The following is a 27,716-nucleotide window of genomic DNA, read 5'->3' as shown; positions in this document are numbered from 1 at the left end:
CAAGTTTTATACATTAAATTTGACTTTTTGAAGAAAATAACTGCATACAATCAAGTTAAACTTATACAGCAAATGACTTCATAGTCAAAGGAGAAAAAAAACATCAGAAATTAAAAAATAGAAAGCAGGAACAAAAAAAAAAAAAAAAAAGACAAAACCTTAGAATTAAAATTCTTAATGAGTCCATGTTGCTCTATGATCTACTTAACTTATTTTCCATCTAAATGTTTTGCCAAGTCAAACTCTGAATGTCTATTTTTACTTTGCTTTATGTCTCAACAGACCTATATCCATATATCGTTCTCTTTGGAGTTACATTATAATCTTTGTAATGTTGCTAGCTAGCCAACTAATTCTGTTTGGCTTCAAAACTCCTGGAATAATCGCACAGCATACTAAATTTCTCACTGGAATAAGGATATATCATGTGAAACTGGAAAAAAGAAAAAAATCCTCCTTGGTGCTCAAAGCAACTACCCTACAACATGATAGCCTTTCTTGGTTACAGCTCTTCCTTCCCTAGCAGTTCTTAGTCCTTAGTTTTCTGCTATTTACATCCTGATTTTTCCTTTATTGATGTGACAGAAGAATGATTACTGGGAAATATGAATATCAAACAGGAAAAAAAGTGAGAACATTCTAATACATTTTATTATTATACTATAGTTTTCAACAATTCAGACTGAAAAAAATCTCTTCAATGTTTCAGTTTCAGTCTCTGTAGATTTTATATTTTTAGTTAAATAAACAACACCATAAAGTATCAGCAGTTATCCACTCTTGACCAGTAAAAGTTACCTACTTAAATAAACAACATTTTTAGCCTCAGATAAATGCTACATTTTTATTGTACCTGCTATAACCACCCATCAAAACTTTTGTTTACATGGTTTTCTCTTTGTGGACTGAACTTCGAAAGAAGAAGCAATTTCTGAAATGTTCAGGTTTCTTTAGGCATCTTCTAAGATGTTTACATTTATTATTATATTTACTTTATTGATTTCTTAGCAAAGAAAACCTGAACTACCTTTACTACTGTATGTTAGTTTTGAATAGCTGTTTTAAACTATCACATTTTAGTTTCATTACCCTAACGTACAATAAGCCCCTTTTCAACCCTGTACCATTGTCAAAACTATGCACAATCAATTACATTAATAATGACATCTTCTGTAGCCACTTGAAGAGTAAATATAAATAAAAATGTACAAATACGTACACAGTCATATAAAAAACAACAAACAGGAACATATATAAATAAAATCTTAAGCTCTTTGTATGTCTGTTTGTTCAATACTCCTACAAACACGGCTAAACTGATTTTCATAAAATTTTGCATGTGCCTTGCTAAAGACTGTATGTTGTATCAAGAAAAGGGTATATTGTATAATATTACGGGGGAAACCCAAAAACCAGCACCATATCAGACAGCAGGAGTGCACAATGGCTGATTGGGGACTTAATCATCAGCACACGCAAAGCTTTCTATCCGCCAAAGTATAATCTCAAAGACCACAGGTATGTACAACATTTTCTTCGCAACTGGATTACAGCTTCTGACGAAGAATATCTTTTTGTCTCATTGTGGCTTCTGTTTTGTCGTGTTTCTAAAACAAAGCTTTTTCCCCATTTATTTACACTGGCAACACTGGGTACTTTGGCTAGTATACAAACAAACCTGCTTCTAGTGGCAATACATGAATAGTACTTAGACATCAACAGAAATTAGGAGCTATTTGCGTACTTCAAGAGGTAAAGCAAAAATTTGCCAAAACATTACAAGGACAAAAATCAAAGATAATTTTATAGTATTTCAAATAAATGTGTATCAGCAGAAAAAATAAATTATTATTAAACAAGAACAAAGTACAGTACATATATATTAAATACAAATTACTCAAAAAACCCATGTATAAATATAGACCTTAATGAATGAATATTGTGCATATGTCAAACAAAACAAAAAAGTAACTAAAATAAACCAGTAAACTAACTGATACAATAACACTTTCAACTGTTTAAAGAAAAGAGGTACACTGATGTACAAAAGTGCAACATGTCTGAGTCGGTATGAAGCTGAACAGTGAGATTGTGTCAGAGCTGGCATCACATACTGTAGCTAAAAGACTGCATTCATTAAGATTGTGCATCAAAGATACCAAAATGCTACACATCTGGCTTCAGAGAGGTTTACATAGGGTGTGCAGTGTTCATAATGAAGTGTTTTAAAACATATTATAAATATAAAGTTACTTTAGTTCATGTAGCAGAATGCTTCACTATTTACCAACTATCCATATTCCATTCCTATGTGTTTAATTATGGGCTTGAGGTGAACCACAGCCTATCACAGAAGCCCAGGGCTTAATGTGGGAACAAACCCTAGACAGGGTATAGCAGATCATTGCAGGCCTCAGTAAATTGTAATTTATTAATGATTTCTGCCAGAAGAATATTGATGTAAAAATGAATAAATTAAAGTAAACAGTAACAAAAGAACAGAAGAAAAAGATGCATAAGAAAAATCATGCTTTTAAAATGTTGTGGCTGATACAAGTCAATTTCAAAAACAGCTAAAAATCATTCTGGCTAAATTTAAGAATTATTCTAAAACTAGGTATATAAAAATAAGGACATAGGTGGAAGATTTGGATATTCAGAGTGAAACATGCCAGCTCTTTAAGATGTACATAAAATAGCACAAGTATTGTGTCTACTGGTATTGACTTGTAAGAAGAAAGCTAGGCAACCCCTATACACATTGATATTATTGGAGTTTATCGATTTCTTATATTAACCAAGATCTGGGTTCTGTTTAGTTATCTGTTTATTTAGTGTTTCTATATTTCTGATATTATAATCCATCTACTGTTATTTAGTGGGTTCCTTTATTAGTGTTTCTGTTCCCATTATTCCCTTTTCAATATTTCTTGAGTGCTTTGAACATACTCTATATATACATATTTTTTTTTTTTTTTTTTTAGGACAGAGGCAGGCACAGAGTTATTAATGCACTGATGATGTGTAAGTACATATAAAAACTAATCCCTAATCAAGAAAACATAAGACATCAAATAGACACAGCACTAAACACCCATAAACATCTGTTCTGTGTGGCTCATATTAACAATATCATTTATTTTAGAGGAGACAGGCAGGCCTGCCAAGGGACAATGAAAAACAAAACATTTTAATTATTACAATTTTAATAAACTGGAGAAAATGACCACACATTTGATAAACAATATAAAAATTCTATTTAGAATCATGGAAGCAGCACTTCAATATATAAGATGTTTCATAAAATAATAAATTGAGACATGCAGATTATTACAATAAAGAAAGTACACAAAAAAACAGGTGTGGTGTTTAATGCAATCTTAAAGCAACCTGGATGAAAGTTTAAAATTTTCTTAAAAAACAAAAAGATGATTTATACCGAACAATTAGTAGGCAAGCTGTCAAGACATTGTAACACATTGTATGGACAATCTTCCGGTTAATCAGGGTGCTCCTGCTGTGCACAAGCCCGTCTTGTAAATGAGATAAGCAGAACAGCAATAGCTGGGTAAGGTTGCGGCATGTGTGATTACAGACTCTCTGAGGTAATAAATCAGAGAGCCCACTGAATTTCACGCTGCTTTGAAACCCAGCAGGACTGTTTACACTAATGTAAGTGGTGTTGAATAGTCAGGATCCAAGTAATTCCTTAATAGCTACATTAAGAGAGACATTCAGAAAATGACAGTCATATTCAATGAGCCTTCAGTCTGACTAAATAAATTAATTGATTAATCAATCAGGATATAAAGGTTACATTGCAGCTTTTAGTCTTGTAAATATTAATCATTTTAAGCACCGAGCCAATATTTAAAATATCCTAAAATTTTAGTACAAATATCCATACACGTTCATCTCATTTTTTAATGCAGGGTTGCACAGACCTGAGCTTATCCTATGCATAATGCCTGTTTAAAGCCACCAATTGGTTAAATTGTCTTGTCAAACTAACGAAAGGAGACTAAGAGAGGAATCAAACCCAGGACACTGGAGCTGGGAAGCGGCAATGACTGCTCAACTGCACACTCCACCAATACAATAATGTACTGAAAAATGTAGTAATGTAAACTATTCGGACTTTCCACAGGATGGAAAAACGTACCGATTAAAGTTTTATGTCGTATAAGGGATAAACAGACATGTAGCAAAGTGAAATTTGAAAAAACATTAATTGTGTAATTGTAAATTAAATCACAAAAATCTAAATGATAATACACTACTGATAAGAAATTACTGAAAAATTATTCATAAAACCCAGAACCTAAATAATTTTATGTATGTTGTGAATATTTGACTGGACAGATTTTTTTCGTCAGCTTATATTATTTTACTACAAGCAACAGCCAGATTTATGTTTTGTATAATTCAGTTTCTGCAGAATCAGGGAAAAAGCAATTGTGTGAAAATGTATTATTCAAATAAAAAACCAGACACACTTGTAAATTTGTATGTGACACCTCTGAAAACATGTGAACCGTTATTTTATAGAAATAAACCTTCAACATGTGAACCGTTATTTTATAGAAATAAACCTTCAAAGGTAAAAATATTTACATTGACTAAAAAACATTCAAATGTCACACATTTCACCACACAAACCAGAAGAAGATCGACAATTTGCTTCAAAAGTCCAGTAAACCAATAATGTTGTCACATGTGTCTTATGCTGTAGACGTCACACTTAATGAGATCTCACAGACCTAACCATTCGAGTCATGGTCTTCGTTTGTTTGTGTGCTTCTTCTATGTGTTTCCAATTACAGTACAAATTAGAACACGATCCTGACAGTGAGACCACACAGAGCTCCTCTGGGTCTGCGGTGTCTCCTCCTGCTGTTTTCTTTGTCATTTTGCTTTTCAGAGTGGAGGATACTGAGTATCTTTTGTTCAACATCGATACAAATTTCATGCAGGTTGGAGTTACAGATACCATGTTTATCAGTCCAGGAAAACAATTCACATTAAATTATTGTAGCTCTAATATGCATGCACTGCAGTACTAATGTTTAATACTAGGGTAGTTAACAAAAATGGGCCAAGAATGAGGTGCAATGACCCATTTTCAAACAGCAAAAGTTCTAAGTGTCCAAATAGGTATGAATCATTCACAAGAAGTGATGTTGTAACATGCTTTGAATGGTATGTATTTAATTATCAAAATCAAAATAACATACTAAAGCAAAGCAGTGCACTGAAGAGTCATGGTCACCTTGCAAAAAGGAATCCTACAAACCAAAAAATTTTAACAAATAAGAGAATATCAATATTTGGACACAAGTTCATATTAATTGACATGTTTAAATAATATTAGTACCCTGTTACACTGTCAAAATTATAAATAACTAAAGAATGACTTGTACATTTTTGTCCAACTTTTTAATAAAATGTATTTAATTACATACTATTCTGAAATCTGCTTAATCCAATTTAGGATCACAGTGAGCAGGATCTCATCACAGCAGCATTAAACACAAGGGGGGAATCTACCCTGGACAGGGCAGGATATGGCCCCCTCACACACGAGCCTACCCTTGCAAGCATGCAATTTGGAATTACCAGTTAAGTTAACACACCAACATCTTTAGGGGATGTGGACATGCAAAATACAAGCAGGCAAATGGAGAATGTGTAAAATCCACGCAGATGATGATGATGTACCCATGACACAGGACCAAAGAGGCAGCAGTGTTAAACACTGCACCACTGTGCCCCCTGTATCTTTAATATTCTCCATTTTGTTTGGTTAGGTTGTTTGGTTAGGAATTTATGTGATAGAGTGAGGTTCGTGCAAGAAAGTACAACTATTAATAAATACTCAGTAAACCATATTACCATTTGCACTGAATTTTATGAAAAATGCAGTTTTTGGGAAGTCCTTTGTTGCAAAATATGGAGTGAGTGTATTTTTTATATACACACACACACACACACACACACACACATATATATATATATATATATTATATATAAGTACAGTCATATGAAAAAGTCAGCCTGCATAACAATTTGCTCTCCTTTCAACAAAAAAAGACAACAGTGGTATGTCTTTCATTTCCTAGGAACATCTGAGTACTGGGGTGTTTTCCAAACAAAGATTTTTAGTGAAGCAGTATTTAGTTGTGTGAAATTAAATCAAATGTGAAAAACTGGCTGTGCAAAAATTTGGGTCCCCTTGTAATTTTGCTGATTTGAATGCATGTAACTGCTCAATACCGATTACTTACAACACCAAATTGGTTGGAGTAGCACGTTAAGCCTTGAATTGTGAGAAAAGGTATTTAAGGTGGTCAATTACAAGTTGTGCTTCCCTTTGACTCTCCTCTGAAGAGTGACAGCATGGGATCTTCAAAGCAACTCTCAAAAGATCTGAAAACAAAGATTGTTCAGTCTCATGGTCTAGGCGAAGGCTACAAGAAGCTATCTCAGAGGTTTAAACTGTCAGTTTCAACTGTAAGGAATGGAATCAGGAAATGGAAGGCCACAGGCACAGTTGCTGTTAAACCCAGCAGGTCTGGCAGGCCAAGAAAAATACAGGAGCGGTATATGTGCAGGATTGTGAGAATGGTTACAGACAACCCACAGATTACCTCCAAAGATCTGCAAGAACATCTTGCTGCAGATGGTGTATCTGTACATCGTTCTACAATTCAGCGCAATTTGCACAAAGAACATCTGCATGGCAGGGTGATGAGAAAGAAGCCCTTTCTGCACTCACGCCACAAACAAAGTCGCTTGTTATATGCAAATTTTCATTTAGACAAGCCAGATTCATTTTGGAACAGTGTGCTTTGGACTGATGAGACAAAAATTGACTTATTTGGTCATAACAAAAAGCGCTTTGCATGACAGAAGAAGAACACCGCATTCCAAGAAAAACACCTGCTACCTGCTGTCAAATTTGGTGGAGGTTCCATCATGCTGTGGGGCTGTGTGGCTAGTTCAGGGACTGGGGCCCTTGTTAAAGTCGAGGGTCAGATGAATTCAAACCAATATCAACAAATTCTTCAGGATAATGTTCAAGCATCAGTCACAAAGTTGAAGTTACGCAGGGGTTGGATATTCCAACAAGACAATGACCCAAAACACAGTTCGAAATCTACAAAGGCTTTCATGCAGAGGGAGAAGTACAATGTTCTGGAATGGCTGTCACAGTCCCCTGACTTGAATATCATCGAAAATCTATGGGATGATTTGAAGCAGGCTGTCCATGCTCGGCAGCCATCAAATTTAACTGAACTGGAGAGATTTTGTATGGAAGAATGGTCAACAATACCTCCATCCAGAATCCAGACACTCATCAAAGGCTATAGAAGGCGTCTAGAGGCTGTTAGATTTGCAAAAGGAGGCTCAACTAAGTATTGATGTAATATCTCTGTTGGGGTGCCCAAATTTATGCACCTGTCTAATTTTGTTATGATGCATATTGCATATTTTCTGTTAATCCAATAACCTTAATGTCACTGCTGAAATACTACTGTTTCCATAAGGCATGTCATATATTAAAAGGAAGTTGCTGCTTTGAAAGCTCAGCCAATGATAAACAAAAATCCAAAGAATTAAGAGGGGTTCCCAAACTTTTTCATATGACTGTATGTATGTATGTATAAATAAATAAATAAATAAAAGGTAAGCACAGTTGCATGTTTTTGTTTGGATTTGTGACTGTCCATATGTAGTCAATGAAATGCAATTTGTATTTTTATACTTATAAGTATGAAAATAATGATGACCAATATGAAAGTGAAATTCCATAACTAAACATTGATTGCAAATGTAAAATGAAACATTTACCTGTTGACAGAATAATCTATGCACAGACTAATGAAATAAAAAATCAAATTCAGAGTCAAGGTAGAGACATGTCCACTGTAAAATGGGTGAATAATACTTTAATTGACCCAAATAAATCAGATAAAAGGAATAGTCAGGTAAGTTATTCCAAAGCTTCATACCATAATCATAACAAATTCCAAAAGCATTAATTCCTAAAGGAATTTCAGGGACATAGTAAGCATAAAACAGATGACACAGATGTAAAAACGATAAAGACTGCAAAGTAACGGAAAACAAAAACTGTCACCTGCTACAGAGGTTTTCCGATATACCATATATTTTTAAGTTTAACCAAACTTATTTGGTTACCATTTGCAAAACCACCATGTCAATTGACTAAGAAGCAGAAATTCAGTACTTCAAGAGAGCCATATTTTGTTATCAATACAGCCTGATTTGGGCTATCAAAAGTGCCCAGTAGGGTACATGTGATAAAGGCATGGTTCTCAGACAGCTGATAAGTAGCCATTGATTGAGAAGATGAGGAAGAACGAGTCTGGACCCTGCCGCTCCCCTACCTTGTTACGCAGCAGCTACTGTACTATCAGAGCTACTACTTGAGGCACAGATCCTTTGTGCTGGCTATCACATACTGGCATCTTTACTAGTGGAGATGCAGGAAGCAAAACCCCAATGAGAAGACTTAAAGTCTCCGTTCAGATGAAAGGAATCTCCCAAATCCCCCTTCTTCTTTTTAGCAAGTATATAACACTCAAAGGATGCACTTAACATTTTTTTACATGCATACTTTTTAAGCAACATGGAAAACAAAAATATTCCAATTTTCTTAGATTATGTTATCTTTTTAAACAGAATAAACTTCATGAGCATTCCAAAAACATTACCATCATCATTGATCATATTTTTATAAACTTAAACAAAAAAATACCAATGAAATATTTAAAAAGAATATATTTTCATGTGTAGCTTACATACAGCTGGGTATTACTAATTACATACTGCAAAGAAAGCTGTGCAAAAATATATCTAATTTAGAAAGCAAACAAACATTACTCATATTTACCTTTCAAAAACAGTGTCAATAAAACCCACTGTGATGTAATGGTGTGTATAACATACATAACACATTACACCTACAGCATAACTGAAAAGACTTTCGACTCCGAGTGGATTTGTCACAGTCCACTACCTGACAGTGAACTGAAGCACTCGTAAATGCCTAGTAAGGTGTTAGACTTCCTAGAGCGTGCTCTATAACCCAAGTCAGGGGAATTTATCCAAAAGAATATTGTCAGTAGTTGTGGGCACTATACTACACATAACATAGAACATCCCTAGGTATTTTGATAGAACATTTAATTAAGAAAACAACTGTACAGCTTTTCTATTCATCCATTAGTATGTTTACTAAATCTGCAAAATTTAGTTTTAGAGTCACATGGAAACAGAGTTTGTCCCAGCAGTAATGGATGCAGAGCAGGAGCAAACTCCAGAACAGGCATCAGCCCATCAAACAGCTCACTCACAGTGACAGCCACACTCACTCATACCAGGCCAAGTTAGAGAGGCCTGTTACACTAACATGTATTTCATTTGGAGTGTGAAAGTAAAAAAGTGATTAATTCTTTTACATAAAACACACTAACATAAAAGTACATTTTAGTGTTCTTATTATGCTTAAAATCCATATCTGCATTCTCTGTCATTTTAAAGCTACAACATTTTATTATTTTTCCCATTTTTAATTGTTATCTAATGCTATATTTCGTTTCCACTTCTCAAGGTCTATTAAGTATCGATCTGTTTCATGGTTCTACTGTATCCATTTCTAAATATATATTGCCAGCTTCTAAACAAGGTCAACAGGTATGAAAATTTGTCTATGCATATTCTCACAATATTCTTCCATCCATTTTCTGAACTTGTTTTTTATACTTCTGAGTTATAGATAGCCGCAAGATAGTAACAAAGCTGAAAGAGATGCTAGACCATCACAGAACATTCCCATGAATGTAAAAACATACTCGATACAATTCAAACTGCGCAAAAGACAAAGGGTATCAGAAAATATATATATTTTGGCACTGTAACATGTAGTTATTTGGCCACTAAGAGATCTGGTTTATGTCTCCAGGCAATTGTCATACCACATGTAACAGGAAGATGTGTGTAGTCACCCTCCAATGCAGAATCGGTTTCCATTTTCTGAAAATCAATGAAAACCTGTCCACCCAGTCTTCAGACCAATTCTAACTCTTCTTATCTCTCTATTATATAAAAAATTCCTGGAACGAGACAAGACTTTTTAGCCTGGGACAAGATGTGACTTTTTCAGAGAGATACTTTCAAGTCCTGCGAGACGAGACTTTGTGCCAAGCGATTTAACCATGCCCAGGGCCAGAAATAAAATACAAAGAGTAGATGACAAAGTAGAACATCTTAAAGAGGTTCAAAAACATTGGTGCGATACACATGCAGAGCAGGTTAGAGATTATGAAAGTACTAAAATTCAAAAGTCTCAGAAAAATGATAGCAAAGATTGCATTAGCACAAACAAATGGAAATTATTTCTTGGTGAAATAATGGAACAGTGAAAAGAGATCAAACATTTTGTTCGGATTTAAACTTTAAGTCAGAGCCTTGTAGATCATCTATTTCATGTTGCCATTGGGGAAAAGCAGTGTTTCTTCACAATGAAGAGGCGTATCTGCGAGAATTAAAAGATTTGTTGTTTGGTGAAAGTGAAATCCACATACGCAAGCGGCAGAGACGCAAATTGGCTGGCACGTTGGCAGGCCGGGGGGTTGGTGAGTGAAGCGAGCAGGGGGCAAAGCCCCCTAGTACTCATTTAAAATCGAAATAATTGTTATCTCTGTAGTGAATACACTGCTGGAACATAGAAACATTTGGTATAATGCACTCTTTAATACAAACCTACTCTTCACTTGTGATGTTTTACGTTGATGGCCACTTATGAAATACCACGGTTTCAATGGCCAGTGTTCCATTTCACAAGTTCTAGTTGAAGGTGATTTCAAACTTGATGTTTGTCCAGCACAGATTCACATTTGCAAAATATTACACAGAGCCAGCACTGTAAAAATGCTTTCCAGCCATGGCGAGTTCAAACACAATCTCGGCTGTTTCAGTTTACTTTTTTCCATTCTGCCATCATACATAAAACACGAGATATCAGACTGACAAGCCTCTTTTCTGTCTGTGAGGTCCAGAACACTCAAATGTCTTATGCCTCATAGCTACGTTATATACATTGTATTTCCAGGTGAGTGCTCACTGGTTGTCAGCTCTCAAGCACACTCCCCACTCTATGACTTAAGATAAATCACACCAGCTTGAATTTGCAGGGCGAGTCGCAGACTGGTTGGACGGAGTCACTGGGGGTGTAACACTGGATGTCACAAGAGCATGCGGTGCCTGCACCCAACTTGCTAAGATTAAAGGAAGTAAGTCTGTGACTGAAAATCACTGGAAAACTCATTTGGTGTTTGTGTGATTTCCTTGTCTTTATACTCATATACGTATGTTTTGTAAGTATCATTAGATGTAATCACTAACCTAATAAACAATTGGCTATTATTTATAATAAACGGAAAAACTGATATTTTTCATTACTTTGTTTCTAATGCAGCAATATATATTACTATACTGCAAAAAAAAAAAACGTGTCTGCTTAACTAATTTTGTATTAATTCACTAAGTATAAATTAAAGATCTTGATTGCTCAATAATTGGATATCAAACATTTACCAGTAAAGTACTTTTCTGTTCCAGTTATAATTTTTCCCCACAAACATTCTTTTTGTTTCTTTTCAGGTACATTGTTTCCCTAGGTGAATATATATATATATATATATATATATATATATATATATATATATATATATATATATATATATATATATTACTCAATACTACAAAATTAATACTTTGATTCACTAAAACCTGTTAAAAAATATATTAAAACTGCATAGATCCATCTATTTGCCTCAATTCATGCCTTTCAGCTATGACAGGGACCTCAAAATAGCAAGTACAAAACATGCACAATCAATATAAAAGGAAATCAAGATAAGAATTATAATAATCAAAAAAAAAAGAGTGAGAGAACCAAACGCTGAGAGCTAAAAATTATAGATTAGTGTTCCACAGCCACATCACAGACCAAATGTATCCATCTGAACCATTGTTTGAGAATATGCCATTTAAACCATCACCCACTCTTAAAATAACAACATCACATGTTTTGTTAAGGGTGTTTTATTATTGTATCATACCAAACATAAAAAAAATCTAAAATGTTAAGTTATATTTACCACTTCTACCATCAAAGACTACCTGAAATCACTACAAAATGGCCATTAGTCATTTTTAAGCCAATATACCAAGTTTAATTGGTGCAAAATCTTGTAAGGCCTTGTTTATCACAGAAAAGATACAAGATTCTTAATAAGATGAGAGGCACAATGATAAGAGGCTGTCATTAGTAATTAAAGTACGATGACTCCTGACTAAATTAAGAGCACCAAAGAGAAACTGATGGCTTGTCTGAAACAGATAAGTAACATTTATCATGAAAGCTAAATGTCTCAAATGAAACCCAGACTCAGCATTATTGGTTTTAGAAGTAGTCACTCCCAGATTATATAGGCAATAATCTCTGGTCTGGTCCCTTTCAGTGACATATAACCAGACGATTACAGTGAAAACCAATATTATTATATTTTGCTAGCTTTTACACAAAAAAAAGAAAAAAATAACTTTAATAGTGTAAGTAACAAATATATTAACATTTTAAATTATACCTTACATTGAGCATTCTGAGGAGCAAATTATATGATTGGGCTCAGATAGCAGTTTGTAAATGCATTGTACAATACTTTCTGAATTATTTCAGGGAACAGAACAAAATGTGCAAACAATCAGATAAGAACATAAGAAACATATACAGCACAAAGTATCATACAGATAAGGGACACAGCATACAGTAGTCTAATGGACAAATTACAAAGTAGCTGTGGCGTAAGAAACAAAATCCAAATACAACAAGGACAGATGGGAATGTCAGAGTTTGATATACAAAATCTATCAAAAGAAAACCTTTCAAAAACAGGCTAGTCACAAAGCTGGGGAACCACTTCATTGAATCATTTGCAAATTGTTTCTTGATTTTATTTTTATTCACTTGCAAAAAATAAACAGTTTCATCAAAACTTTACTAAACATCTGTTTTAATACTGCACAAGACCTGAGGTTGCAGACAGGCTGTCAAATGCAATCACACATTTATTAAAAGTGCTTTCTTCAGCACATACATCAACTAAAAGCCATTCAAAATATTAAGAACACGATAAACTTTAGCAAAAAATTATAGGTTTATAGGGCCATTGTCGTCACATGTACAGAGTGCAATGAAATTCTTACTTTCATGTGCTAATCAATTTTTAAAAAATCAAAATAAAGAAGTTGATAAATGTCTGTGATCATGTTTTATGACTGATTCAATGTGGTAGCCGGATATGGTATTTTAAACATTAGTGACCAATGTTGCCAGGACAGGCTTTGGCACCCCACAACCCTGAATTTGATTGAGTTTCAGAATGCTATGACTTAATTTAACAGAATTTAGTAATCTTGGGTTCATTGGTCTGTGCTGCTAACTAGTGTTGAATGTCTTCACTCATTTTGTAAACCTATCCTTCCATCAGACCTATCAAATTTAGTCATCCTAAAAAAGAAAAAACAAGACATTAGGGTTAGGGTTAGAAGTCTGTAGCTTACTGCTGAATAACTGAAGGATCATTTACACCTCTTGTCTCTGGACCTTGAGATCTTTTCTGCCTCAAATGGTTTAAATGCGGACTGGCCAGTAAAATACCTTGTTTATTTCATTGCTGTTTTAGAACTGCCAGGTGAATATCCTCTGCTGCATACATGAATTAGAAGACTTCGTAGTATGTATAACATCCATAGTGCTGCCAAGGAGACAATAATTAGGACCTAAGCAGCCATTTCTTGACTAGACCTACAACAGGGTAGAGCTCCTTTTAGTGGCTTCAGGTGTCCCAGCAACCACAAGCCATCAGTAGCACTTTAACGACCAGGTCTCCATAAAAGACTCCCTTTTTTTTTTGAAAATGTAAACACAGATCAATCCACTCCAACTTGAGACTGTATGCCCTCTTCAGTAACCAGGAGATCTTCTGGTCTCCTACAAGACCTCCATGGCACATTCCTCTCCTTGAAGGAAGCAACGTGGTGACTTCCTTTATGAGAAAAAAATACCTCAGTGTAACCAGGAAGCCATATGCTGCAAATCCTTGCCAGATCTCCTAGACTCCTCTCTCGCTCTTAGTTAAGGGTTAGCATCCCAAGCACCCACTTGGTCACATGGCATTTATCATCCTTGGGGAATATTAAGTGTTTCCATCTAGGTTACCACCAGCTCTCCATGGCAGTCCTATGTTTTTGAATTACATTTCTAGGCAATGAAGTATCTACAGCTTTCCAGAGGACACAGTCTCCCACAGTGGCTTAATCAGAACCTTTAAATTTGCCCGTCCCTCCTCTTCTTTAGAGGCCAGTTGTGGAAATGTAGCTGAAGCTCCTTACTAAAATGGTGGAACTCTAGCATTTAGACAGTATAACAGAAGAGACGGTCACCAAGATAGCTTTATCAACATTACCAATAAAAGGAGACATATCCTTGGGAGAAGCCCACTCTAACTACACAGTGAGGTACAGCATGCCAAATCTGTACACCAATATTAATGTGTAATTAACTTATCAATTAGGACACATTTTTAGTGCCTAAAAGAGACAAAACATTTCATTCTTTGATATTTCTAACTTTCTATTTTACTAAGTTATTTCTCAAGAATTTATACAGCAACCAACTCCGTCTATCTGCATTTGCTAAACCTTACACACAGTGGATCCCAATCAGGATTAGCACACAAGCTCCACTTTTGATGCTTCAAGATGTACTTCATGGAGAAAGGTTGAGGGCGAGGCAGCCACAGTTAAAGTCAATGTAAGCCTATGGTGACACCTTTAAAATGATTTTTGTGACAGCGGAAAAAATGTTTATAATTCCATTTTAATTTTTACTCATTTTTCTAGTGCTCTTATCCTCTGGGAGTTATACTGTAAATATCACTGCTACCAGGTGGAAAATGTAGGTTGAAACCTAAACCCTAGACGTTTTCCACAACAGCTTTATCAGGCATGGCCTACTTGAAAGAGATGCTGGGGAACATGCAGGAGTGACTTGACTACACCTATCAGTTGGCTTGGGAGGGGCTATAATTCCAAAGAAGCTGCGAATGATTACTTCTGGGGGGCACAGATGTCTGGTCTGGCTTCTTAACTTGATAACACCACAACCCTCCTGTAGACAACTCTCATGTATAGTTGGACCACCTTCAAAAAGAACATTCCTGAGAACAATACGTGCACAAGATGTGCCAAAGCACAGTACAACTACAGGTGTAAGTGCAATGTAACCAACAGCCAGGACTGCAATAGCGCACTGTCACCATGGATGCCAAAACCTTAGCGTATATCATTCACCCTGTGCAGTGTGGTTATCCACATAAAGATCAAATGGCTATCAAACAAGTTTCTCTTTGTTGTTCACAGCAGTCCAGACAATAACATGCAATCAAACACAATGGCAAAAATATACCCAAGTCTTAGGTTTTCCAGTATAGTTCAATTTATAAGTAAAAAGGTTACCTTATAATACATTAAAATCAGACTAGGAATCACTGAAGTAGGAAGTGCTTACATGTCCTTTATTCTGCTACAATCACGGTATTTTCTACCTTTTGACACATTCTTATATTTGTATACTGCTGAAACTCGTTTGCGTTTATCAGATATATTTACAAGCAGAACTACTACTTTAGTTATGCAATTAACTAACTGCTTTCATGAGACGAACAGTTGGGTAGTGAAAATTATAGCTCATTTTTTTTCGAGAAGAAAGAATTTTTAGTGGTTAGTAATTGTGCAAATAGCAAGACATATAAAAAGTCTTAATTGAAAGGCTGAAACCAACTTAAATTGAACAAAAATGTAACCTTCAGTTATCACTGTTTAATACATTCTAAGGCCTTGTTTTTTCAGTTTAGAAATATTGAAGTTAGTGTAATTTTTAACTTGCAGGATATATAAAATAAAGTAGATCATTCATTTTTATCAACCAGAACTGCTTCAAAATGTTTTGTTCAGATCTTAAAACGTGAGTTGTTTAATACACTACAGTCAATTGAAAACGCAGCAGCAAGGATGATAACTACCTTAAATACTCATGTTTAAGTTCTCCCGTGAATAAGTCAGGTTTTGATTTTACAGTATAATTTCTGGTACAGTGGAACCTCTAGATACGAGTTTAATTCGTTCCAGCACTGAGCTTGTATAGCGAATTTCTCGTATCTAGAACAAACGTCCCCATTGAAAATAATGGAAATCCAGTTAATCCGTTCCGCATCCCAAATATATTAACATAAAAATCATTTTTCCTAACAAATAACACTGATAAATTATATATACTGTAGTCTACCTTTAATAAATAACACTGGTAAATAATATAACTGATTATTAAAAGAATCAAAACAGGTGTCCAAAGTGCAGTAGAGCATTCAATAAATCTTTAAATAAATAATCCTTAAAACAGTTGTGAAGTGGAGGTTTAAAGTACATAAGAATAACAATCCTTTAACACGAGGTTAAAACGTCAACAGGAAGCAGTCTTCAAAAAACAGATGACAATCCCCGGTGCTTCTTCTCTGTTAGCGTCTCACCTGCTTCTCCCATGCGGGCTCTGCAACAGGCGAGACACTTAATGCAGCTGACCTTCTCTACACCGTCCTGCTTCAGCTGTTTGGCTCGCCTGTTCAGCTACACGCGAGCCTGCACTCGCTCGCTCTCTCGCACCGACTTCCTACTGCTGCGGATTCCTGCCTCCTCCTGCAACCTCCGTTCTCTCTCCTCTCCTCTCTTTTCTTTTACTTCTTCTCCCCCTTAACTGGCTCGCGCTTCTCTATATATGCGGGGAAGACATGGCAGCTGCTAGGGTTACCACTTTTAATACAAAAAAATAAGGGACGCATACGTATTGATTCAAAACGGGACGCGCAATTTCATTCTCAAATACTGGACGATTCCGTATTTTAAAGGACGGGTGGCAACCCTGCCCAGTCCATCAGCCACCGGACAAATCATGGATGTGGGCAGTTTCCCACCTGTGCACTTAGGTGAGAAACGCAGACACCGCAGATCGCCCTGCGGCTCGCTACTGCTACCACGCCCCCTCGCTAAGCCGCGAGCTATACCCACAGCCTGGCTCGTGGCTCGTTACGTGAGCCAATGCTCGTATTTAGATCTGAATTTTTCGCTCATACTTTCCTCGTATTTTGAATTTCTCGTATACAGAGGTGATCGTATCTCGAGGTTCCACTGTATTTTATAATGTCGGTCATATAATTTGAATGCGGAAAACTTATCCTATTGGTCCAAGAAATTATGATATGCTAACGCCCACATTAGAAAGTAACCACGAAGCACACTGCCTTTTTTTTCTATGCATTGGGCCTACATGACCACAAGGTAATACCTGAACCATTCCGAAGCGACATTTGCACTGTTTTGTGTTTTTTGTCTCTCACACCCTCATACACCTAAATCGTAAAAGCACACCTTATCTACGATGGAGCGTTCAATCAGAAGAAAATATGAAGCTGGTTTAAAATTAAAAGTTGTTGAAGTGGCAAAAGAAATTGGTAACTGCGCTGCTGCAACAAAATTTGTTGTGTCTGAGAAACTGATGTAAGATTGGAGGAGGCAAGAAGATGTATAAAAAAAAAATTAAGTGTCGTATTTTTGAACAGGTGTATAAGTCGTGGTCTGATTTTATGATCGATTTTTTGGGATTCAAGACCCAACTTATACGCGAGTATATATGGTAGTAGTAAGAAACAGCACCTTATATATCCCGTTCTCAAATTACTATAGTTGCTTCAACTTAAGGTTTAGAGACATTTTTAAAATATGTCTTTTGAAATAAAAAGGTCCTAAATAGCTTATCTTCTTTTACAAATCCTGAATGGCACAACAGGGGTTTCAGCTGTCCCTGAGAGGATGGAGGGCTGTAGACCTGAAGTTTTAAGGCTGGGGAGGACTCAGTGGTGCAGGAACAGCAAGATTCATAATTGGCAGTTACAGCTTAGTGCCCCTGTAACCAAAAATGAGCTAATCCTGACTAAAAAAAGCCACTCTTTGGACTTTGCCAAGAGTGAGTCTGGAATGGCTTTAAAGACACCACCTGGTAAAGACATGTTGATTCAGAGAGATGGTTTACTGAACTGCTTATTTAAAACCTTATAAAAAAAACCTCACTACTCCAGACACCACTATGCAACATTACATAATTTTTCAGCTTGCCATCTAACTTAAGTGTCTTTTCACATCACTTCCAGGAACAAAGAAATTTTGGTTGGGTGCCTACTATTACCATTAATGAAGCAGACCACTTTCTGTACAGTGACAAATCAATTCCTTTTGATTTTCAAGTTCAGGCTCATCTTTCAAGCCCTGCTACAATTATGGAACCACTGTCTATTACTTGATGGAGCCAACCACAGCATAAAGATACAGGACATGTTGTCACATTTTGATCAAATAATGTCTAATCTGTAGAGTCTACTGCAGCCTAGGACCGCATTCCATGTTAGTTGGATGGTCCAATTGACATGGCAAAGCAGGCGGCTTTTTGTCAAACACAAGCTGCTCTGCACAGCTCCCATGATGATTAGCATTACTTTTTCTGAAAGGTGAAAGAGCAGGACTTTGCAATGTAACTCCTAAAATGTAGCAATTTTCTGGGCTCAGAAGGAGAACAGGGTAATTTTCTTAATTTTTTTAATTTAAACTAGGTGCTGGTGTAGACCATCACAAGATTTTAGTGGTTATTATAATGGAACTTTTCAGTGTACACAGAAATAAAAGAACACTATTATAATGGTTTCCTTGCTAAAATCCCTCATATAAAAAAGATAAAAAAGATTGCCACCAAAATTCTTAATTCATATGAAAATATTTCTAATAATAAATATTTGAGTAGCACTAGTTCGGAAAACGCTCCCAGTTTACCCCTTAATCACAATCTGAATATGTTTAAAAAGGAAACAGGTAGATATAATTTTCAATAAATTTTAATATGTTATTTATTTTTTGCCGTTACGATAACAAGCCAGCAAAAAAAACAAAGAACACTTGTTTTATTTAGGAAAACTTCAGCACAAAAACTTGCTGAAGAAGCAGTTGTGAGGATTTATTGCCTTTTATTCTCAACAATGTAAACTGGTTACTTTCTAACTCTCCCAAATGAATTCATTCACTTACCTAGTACCTCCAAAAAGAATAATTTTGTCTCCAACCATACAGCAGCACTGTCTCCTACGAGGGCAGGGACCTTTTCCTTTTGGCTCTATCTTCTTCCAAGTAAAGCTTTCTGTAGAAGGCAAAGGATTGAAGTTTTAATATAAATTTATATTGAAATTCATTTTGTAATGGAAAGACTTCATAGAATAATCAAGACAAATGTTTGTTGTTCCTCACAGACACTTTATAAATATAATGTTGGTGCCAAACTTCAACTTGAAAGGTTATAATTTACAGCATATCTAGATAGATAGATAGATAGATAGATAGATAGATACTTTATTAATCCCAATGGGAAATTCACATTCTTCAGCAGCAGCATACTGATACAATAAATAATATTAAATTAAAGAATGATAATAATACAGGTGAAAAAAAGTGGCAAGCCCTGCATTCACTGCTCAACACTTACACTACATTCAAGTGCTATTGGACTATTCAAAGTTCTCAGTTGTGTCGTTTTACTACCCACATCAGTACATTCACATTGGTTTCTAGTCAAACTATTATGAGAAACCCAAGTTGTTGTTTATTTGTTACTTAGTCTGCAAAAATAAGCAACTAAAGATAAAAAGCATTTTTCGTGGAAATAAAGATATTAAACATATTAAAAGTGTATCACTTTGCTTCAAATGTAAAACCACTCAAGGCTGACCAAGGTATATTTTTTATATTATATGATTGAATAAAGAGAAATGTCAGTGATAGATAGATAGATACATCACAGCTCAGAGAATTCAGTTAGCTTTGTTTTCTCCAAATTCTTTGACTTGTATCTCTGTATTCATATGGTGTCATTGTGGAATTTCTGACTCAGAAACTCATATTTACCAAATATCTGATAGCATGTGACAGCAGCAATAGAGTGAAGTCATTACAACCATGTGACAGCAGCAATAGAGTGAAGTCATTACAACATTCCTGCTTTGAAAAAAGAATGCACCACACCGAAAAGACAAAGTGGCCCAGTAAAACTCTGTCATCGTCTAAACAACACAATGAGCTGTAAATATGCTCACTGGGTGCTTCTGAGTCTAAACATTGCATGAATGTGTGATAGTACTAGTTGTAGTAGTGCTGTCATATGTACTGTACATATTACTGTGAAATTCTTACTTGTATATATAAACGACACACATCATGTCACTACTATCCAGCGCCATGATAATAAGAATTTATAAAAATGCACAATTCCAATTCTTGACATATACACATTTATATACACCCAAGATCTTCTAGGAAACAAAACATGACCCACAATCAAAATATTACATTATTACCGTAACAACATCAGGTGCATGGAATTTATTTGTTAAAGCCCATTATACACATGTTGCATTTTATTAGAAAAGAACAATACACTGAAACATTGCCTTGCTCAAGTATGGCACTATAAGGATGGTTATGGAGATCTAAAGTGTGGAAAGTTTGGCACTGCTTACAAAATTAAATCCTTTAAATGTATTGGATGTCCAAGGAGTGGTGTTTCCTAAAATCATCAGAGAGAGAGAAACAGAGATAGAGATGGAGTGGGAGTGGTGGCCAGGGCAGAGTAGCTTCTAGTAAGGAACATGGTAGCACTTCCATGAGACACTTGGTCAGTGAGTCAAACACCCTTACTATAAGCTTGGGGACCTACCTCAAGACAGAATCCCAGAAGAGTTTCGCAAAGTGACAAAAGACTTCCTGGGTAATGGGAGGCAAAGCATGGTTTCATGCTGGATAAATATGAATTGTGGTAACCTTCTAGAAAGTCAGGCAGCAAAAGACCTTGTCTTGGATATGTGGTCCTTTTTAAGGCTACCACAAGCTCAAGGTTGCTCAGGCACCCACAGCCTCTATGGGGAGTTTAGTGTGTTTCTAAGCCAAGAACACCAAATTGGGGTGAACTTTGTCCAACATCAGAATGGAAAGTCATAGACTTTTAGGGTTAGAAGAATGTGAAAGCACTGAAGTCAAATTCAAAGAGTAAATTCAGCACAGGTTGCCTGCTTCTCCCTTTCTCTTTGATAACACGAGTTTGTGAATTCTATATGGAGTATATAAATGAGCCTTGAAGTGCTCCTGCCAGCTGCAGTTGAAGAGACAATCCTTGTCAGTGACATGCCAGAGTCCTTGTTTTTAATATAACACTTAAAAACTGTACAGTCATAATAAGGTCTTTCTTGCTGTAACTTTATGAAGTAAGGATAGAAAGCTCCTTGATTTAAAGCAAAGCCAGATATGACAGGCTTCACCCACCTCATCGTCACTTCCTCAATCATTACTCATCAACTGATGATAGCTGCACTGAGTACTCTGAATCCATCATACTTCCAATCATTTTAGAACATCTCTATCCACTAGCATACAGGTTAGCAAAATAAAGCATGTTACATACACCGAGTGTATAAATCTGTGTGAAGTTCAACTTTTTAACACATTTTACTCTGCAAAAAAAAAGGAAGATTGCACTACACTTCTCTGGCATTCATTGATGAAAACTAGTAGATGTAAAACCTATTATTAGTATGGTACAGTGTAATGAGAGTATAGAAAACAGGATTAATATAAGACATGCAGCTTCCTTCTTGTTATGCTATTTCATGCTTATCACAAAAAGAATGAGAAACACCCTGAAAAAAATACCTGGGTTAAATTTCCACAGATCATTAAAGTGTCTGTCAAGGCGTGCATTGTATCCTCCAAATATATACAATTCTCCATTACAGGCAACTGAAAGAAAAACAAACCAAGCATTTGTTAAAATTACTGCTAAAGAGGAGTTTAATGAAGTATTTTAAACTTTTAAATGTCAGAAATCACACATATAGTAAATGTACATTTAGAGTAAATAAACACTGTAACCAATCTGATACAAAGGAGTGAAAATATTTTCCATTCTGTATATATTACAGAAGCTAAAAACAGCTGAATTAAGATTTTTCACTGTCAAACATGACAGGTATAATGATGTAACAAATGTTAATACAACAAGATTATTAATTACACATTTAATGGAATAAATACATATTCAATACATACATTTTGTGAACCACAGGGGGCACCAGACAGCCCAAAAACCCAAACACAACCGCATAGACACAAGTCCTCCATGAAAATGTATGGTTTATTATTCACAATTACCTTACAAAAGGCTTCTTTATCCAAATAAACCACCACAATTATAAAGTCTTCTTCTTCTTGTCCTTCTCTTGTTTCTCCTCCACTCCACCCAGGTGAGTGTTGCCCGTATCTAACTCACCTGGATGTGGCAGAGTGGCTCCTTTTATCTTGTACCCGGGAGTACTTCCAGCGCTATGGCATAGCCTGATGGAAGTGTCTTACAAAGTAGGGATTACTAAACTCAATAGCTCCCTCTGGCGGCCCCCACAGAACCCAAGTGGGCTGCTCCACGGGACTACTATTCCCATTATGCTTTGCGGGTATCAGTTCCTTTAGTGGCCAATATATTTCTGTAGAAAAGAGTGAATTTCATATTCTAAATTATGTGCTCCTAATTTGGCTTACATGCAGATGAAAGGAAAACTTGTATGTGTCAAGCAGAAATACAGAAATGACAACAACATAATTGAGTAATGATGGAATGCGTTTCAAAAATAGAATGATGTACAGAATCTTAGTGAACATCAGGAAAACAAAACAATGATTCCTTCATACTTTTTGAAAAAGAAAACATTCAATTACACTGTTAATTGATGAGGTTTTCAAAATGTTGTTTTAATTGTTACATACAATGCTGAAATTGACCAGCCTAGCTTGATGAAGAAAACTTGTAGAGTGCCCTGAAACCAGCAAACAGAGTTGAAATTTTGAGATACTTCGTAAAAATTAAACGGATATTAAGACAATGCCAATGGACTAACCTTCCAGTTGAAGGTTTTATCTGACAGTCTGCCATTCATTCCTGACTCTGTACATCAGATGGTTTGGTATCAGGAACATGACTCCTTACTATTAGGTCATCCTAGAATCAGGGCCTAGGTTAAATATAAAATCCTTATACTGTTGCCCAGTAGGACTTGAGCCATCATTGTCATCACTGCATAGACTGTAGGAACACGTTACTCAAAAACACCACCCTCACAAGGATATATAGTAGTTGATAGATATTCCACAACTGTCCATTTTTTACCTTTTAAAAACTCCCTTCCACATTGGACTGGAAAAAGTACTTATAAAAGAAATATTCAAGGTACATGGTTTGCCAACATCAATAGTGTTCAATCGTGGTTGCCAATTTTTTTCCCATTTTTGGCAGACTTCTTGTTGTAGTTTTAAAATAAAACTTCATCTAACACACAACTAACCATTCAGAGTGAAAACGGAAATTAGAAAGAGTAATTCAAAAGTTTACATCATTGAGGATTTCCAACCAAAACAAAAAAGCATTTCTTCATGTTACATAGTTTTCCCAAAACTTTCATAAATTAAGGGCCAAGGAAATGTCTCCTTTTCAATGTGCTGTGGTCAGTAGGTGTGACATAGCTGACCATAAACTCTGAAAACAACCAAGGAGATCCACATAAATTAAGATTTTAATCACTAAAACACATAGCGGAAGATGTTGCAGGAAGAATGATGAAACACTGACATAAGAGAACCTGACAAAAACTTGTGCCCTAATTAAAGAATTCACAAGTCAAGGTTTCACCCAGTGTGGAGTAGTTCTCTAGGAGAACCGTCTGGTTAAACGTTCATCCAGAAAACTGACACATCAGTCCTTGTAGAATAATAAAACAGACTGGGCCAGTTACTTATAAGTTACCAGTGCCAACATCAACAGTGGATGATCTTTAGTCTTTAGTGCATCTAATACTCCTTTAATCTGCCACATGATTAATTAAAAATCAAAAAAAAAAAAGTTACTTACAGGCAGAGTGACTACGTCTTCCTTCAGGAAGGATTTGAGTAGCAGGGGAATCCAACCAACAATTCATTTCAGTATCAAAAACTTTAATTTTATTGCAGTATATTTCATTGTTGGAGTGAAAAGGTCCAAATCTGTCAGCTCGCCCACCAAATACAAACATTTTTGTGCCAATTATTGTGGCAGAATGGAAATCCCTCCAACGAGCTGCTGTACCCTTTAGATAGAAATGAAAAAATTACTTACCATCACCAATGTAATTAGCATAGACATAAATATCTGATTTTTATACCACTGTAAACTTTATAATTTAAATTACAGTGTTTAATTGTGAAAACATTATTATATATATATTTAAACATTCATCTGTCTTACAGATCAACACTTTAACTTGAGCAATACCCTGTAGTTTTCCTGCATGTATACTATTTATTAGACTGAAATTCAAAGAATTATCTTTAGATTCAGCAGTTCTGCTACAATGAATCTCCAGAAAAGTTTACTCCAGTTAAAAAAAAAAAAAAAAACTGTACGTACTGTACAGATTACGCCAGTCTACCCTTTCATATTACTATAGCAAGAAGTTTTAATTTTTTTTTACTTGACTAGCTATAATTATATTTTTGTTACAATTATTTCTATATCTAACTTTTCAAAATGTGACTGCAAAAATTTTTAACTAAAAGTTCAATATAAGTTGATTGGAAAAGTTCCAGTCTTTTGACTAATCAAAATGTAATTACAAATATCAGCAATTCATATTTTTACTAGTTAAAAAATATGAAAAATATTGCACACATCAGAGGTTCATATTCTGGCCTGTCAAAATGTATAATTTTAACACAGAGTGAGAAGCACAAAATGTTAAATGTCCTCACAGGTGGCGCAGTGGTAGTGCTGCTGCTTTGCAGTAAGGAGACTGTGGAAGATTGTGGATTCGCTTCCCGGTCCCTCCCTGTGTGGATAGCGCTTTGAGTACTGAGAAAAGCGCTATATAAATGTAATGAATTATTTATTATTTTATTATTATTATTAAATGTTGCCGCATTATTACTGGATTGACAGCCACTAGAGGGCACTCATGGATCACAATACGAGCCTAACTGGGAGAACTTGAAACGTGAATTACTAAAATAATCAACAAAAAGAAAATGCACAAACGTCAGTCTTTTTGCAATACAATATATGTACTTATAATCAGTAAATATTACGTCTCAGTTATGAGGATAAACCCAGAACCACACATGACAATTGTGGTAATCTGTGAATTTCCCCTTGGGATTAATAAAGTATCTATCTACAATTTTAATTATAGGATTATTATTCTTTTAGTATCTTGATAAAAACTTAAGGTAAACAGGAAGAGTTTCAGGATTTCAGACAAGAAAGCCTACAGAGTGATGATTGACATACCATACAGAAATGCAACTATGTAAAATATCTTCATTAGCCTAACAGTACATGAGTTTAAAGAGAAACAGTGTCAAATGTTATGCCATTTCACACTGTTAATTAATATTGATGTGGTGCCATATCTGTTCCGATTTCAATGGACTCACATCTTGAAGCAAATTTTGTTGAAACAAATTATTCATCTGTTCCTAGCCTAACAGAAACAAAACCTTCATGGCTAAATGATTAGTCACTAATCTCATACAAATATCATACAAATATTAAACCTCTTAATTTATTTGCCCCTCAGTTACAACTGGCTGCAAAGTAAAGAAACCCCTTTATGTTAAATGACTTATTAAGATCCACATACAAGTATAAACCTACATTTCACCCTTACAGCTGTAACAAAAGTTAAGAATTACTTGGATTTTGCATCTTAAACTATCTCTGAACAAATCCTGTAGCCTCTACTGATATATTTTCTATAAGAATGTCACAATCTGAAATTGTTCTTTAAACTTTTTTATCATTATTATAATGAATAACATAGTAAATACAATATTGTGTGTTTTGTTAGCCGAGTGAACAAATAAGCTTAAAATGAAAGCACTAAAGAGAAGGCAAATAAAATATGGCTTCATTGCATTGCATAGCTGGCACAAAGCACTATGTTAAATCTGTAAAGTTTCAGTTTGTTTGCCTTCAGCAGAATAAGTATGAAAAGTAACTTTTGTGGCATTGTACATACAATAAAACACTTGTTCCCTACACATGCATGCTTCTCTGTCTCAAATCTGAGACTTTTATATTAACTTTCTCTACATTTATCACAGTAATGAAAGATAGTAAAGAACAAATTAAATTATTGTTGCATAACATACACAGATTTTAGTATAACCGCTCTCATAATGATCAATGCATGAATTAATGCCACTGCCAGCATACAGTGAGGAACATAAGTATTTGAACACCCTGCGATTTTGCAAGTTCTCCCACTTAGAAATCATGGAGGGGTCTGAAATTCATATTGTAGGTGCATTCCCACTGAGAGAGACAGAATATAAAAAAAAATTCAGGAAATCACATTGTATGATTTGTACAGAATTTATTTGTATTGCACTGCTGCACATAAGTATTTGAACACCTGAGAAAATCTGTGTTAATATTTGGTACAGAAGCCTTTGTTTGCAATTACAGAGGTCAAACGTTCTTGACCAGGTTTGCACACACTGCAACAGGGATTTTGGCCCACTCCTCCACACAGATCTCCTCTAGATCTGTCAGGTTCCAGGGCTGGCGCTGAGCAACACGGAGTTTCAGCTCCCTCCAAAGATTTTCGATTGGATTTAGGTCTGGAGACTGGCTAGGCCACTCCAGAACCTTGATATGCTTCTTACGGAGCCACTCCTTGGTTATCCTGGCTGTGTGCTTCGGGTCATTGTCATGTTGGAAGACCCAACCATGACCCATCTTCAGTGCTCTGACTGAGGGAAGGAGGTTGTTGCTCAAAATCTCACAATACATGGCCCCATTCATCCTCTCCTTAATACAGTGCAGTCGTCCTGTCCTCTTCGCAGAAAAGCACCCCCAAAGCATGATGTATCCACCCCCATGCTTCACAGTAGGGATGGTGTTCTTGGGATGCAACTCCTCCTTCTTTTTCCTCCAAACATGGCGAGTGAAGTTTAGACCAAAAAGTTCTATTTTGGTCTCATCTGACCACATGACTTTCTCCCATGCCTCCTCTGGATCATCCAGATGGTCACTGGCAAACTTCAGACGGGCCTGGACATGTGATGACTTGAGCAGGGAAACCTTCCGTGCAATGCGTGATTTGAAACCATGACGGCATAGTGTTCTACCGACAGTGACCTTTGAAACTGTGGTCCCAGCACTCTTCATGTCATTGACCAGCTCCACCCATGTAGTTCTGGGCTGATTCCTCACCTTTCTTATCATCTGTGATATCCCACGAGGTGAGATCTTGCATGGAGCCCCAGTCCGAGGGAGACTGACAGTCGTCTTTAGCCTCTTACATTTTCTGACAATTGCTCCAACAGTTGATCTATTTTCACCAAGCTGCTTGGCAACTGCCCCGTAGCCCTTTCCAGCCTTGTGGAGGTCCACAATTTTG

General features: G+C 35.8%; 1 protein-coding gene across 6 annotated transcripts in view; it reads right to left on the bottom strand.

Annotated features, from left to right (window-relative positions):
• Positions 1–27,716, bottom strand: part of klhdc3 (kelch domain containing 3) — a 112,320-nt gene that overhangs the window by 37,966 nt on the left and 46,638 nt on the right. For all 6 annotated transcript variants that reach the window (XM_051919220.1, XM_051919217.1, XM_028820524.2 and 3 more), the window contains exons 6-8: positions 24,191–24,404; positions 21,946–22,032; positions 19,279–19,387 (exon numbers count right to left, since the gene is read on the bottom strand). In XM_051919220.1, coding sequence (XP_051775180.1) covers positions 19,279–19,387; positions 21,946–22,032; positions 24,191–24,404 — 410 coding nt within the window. The remainder of the gene's footprint in view (positions 1–19,278; positions 19,388–21,945; positions 22,033–24,190; positions 24,405–27,716) is intronic.

Source organism: Erpetoichthys calabaricus, chromosome 15, assembly GCF_900747795.2.
Source record: "Erpetoichthys calabaricus chromosome 15, fErpCal1.3, whole genome shotgun sequence".
NCBI lineage: Eukaryota > Metazoa > Chordata > Cladistia > Polypteriformes > Polypteridae > Erpetoichthys > Erpetoichthys calabaricus.
Note: the sequence above shows the minus strand (reverse complement) of the source record. Positions and strands in the feature narration are given on the sequence as shown.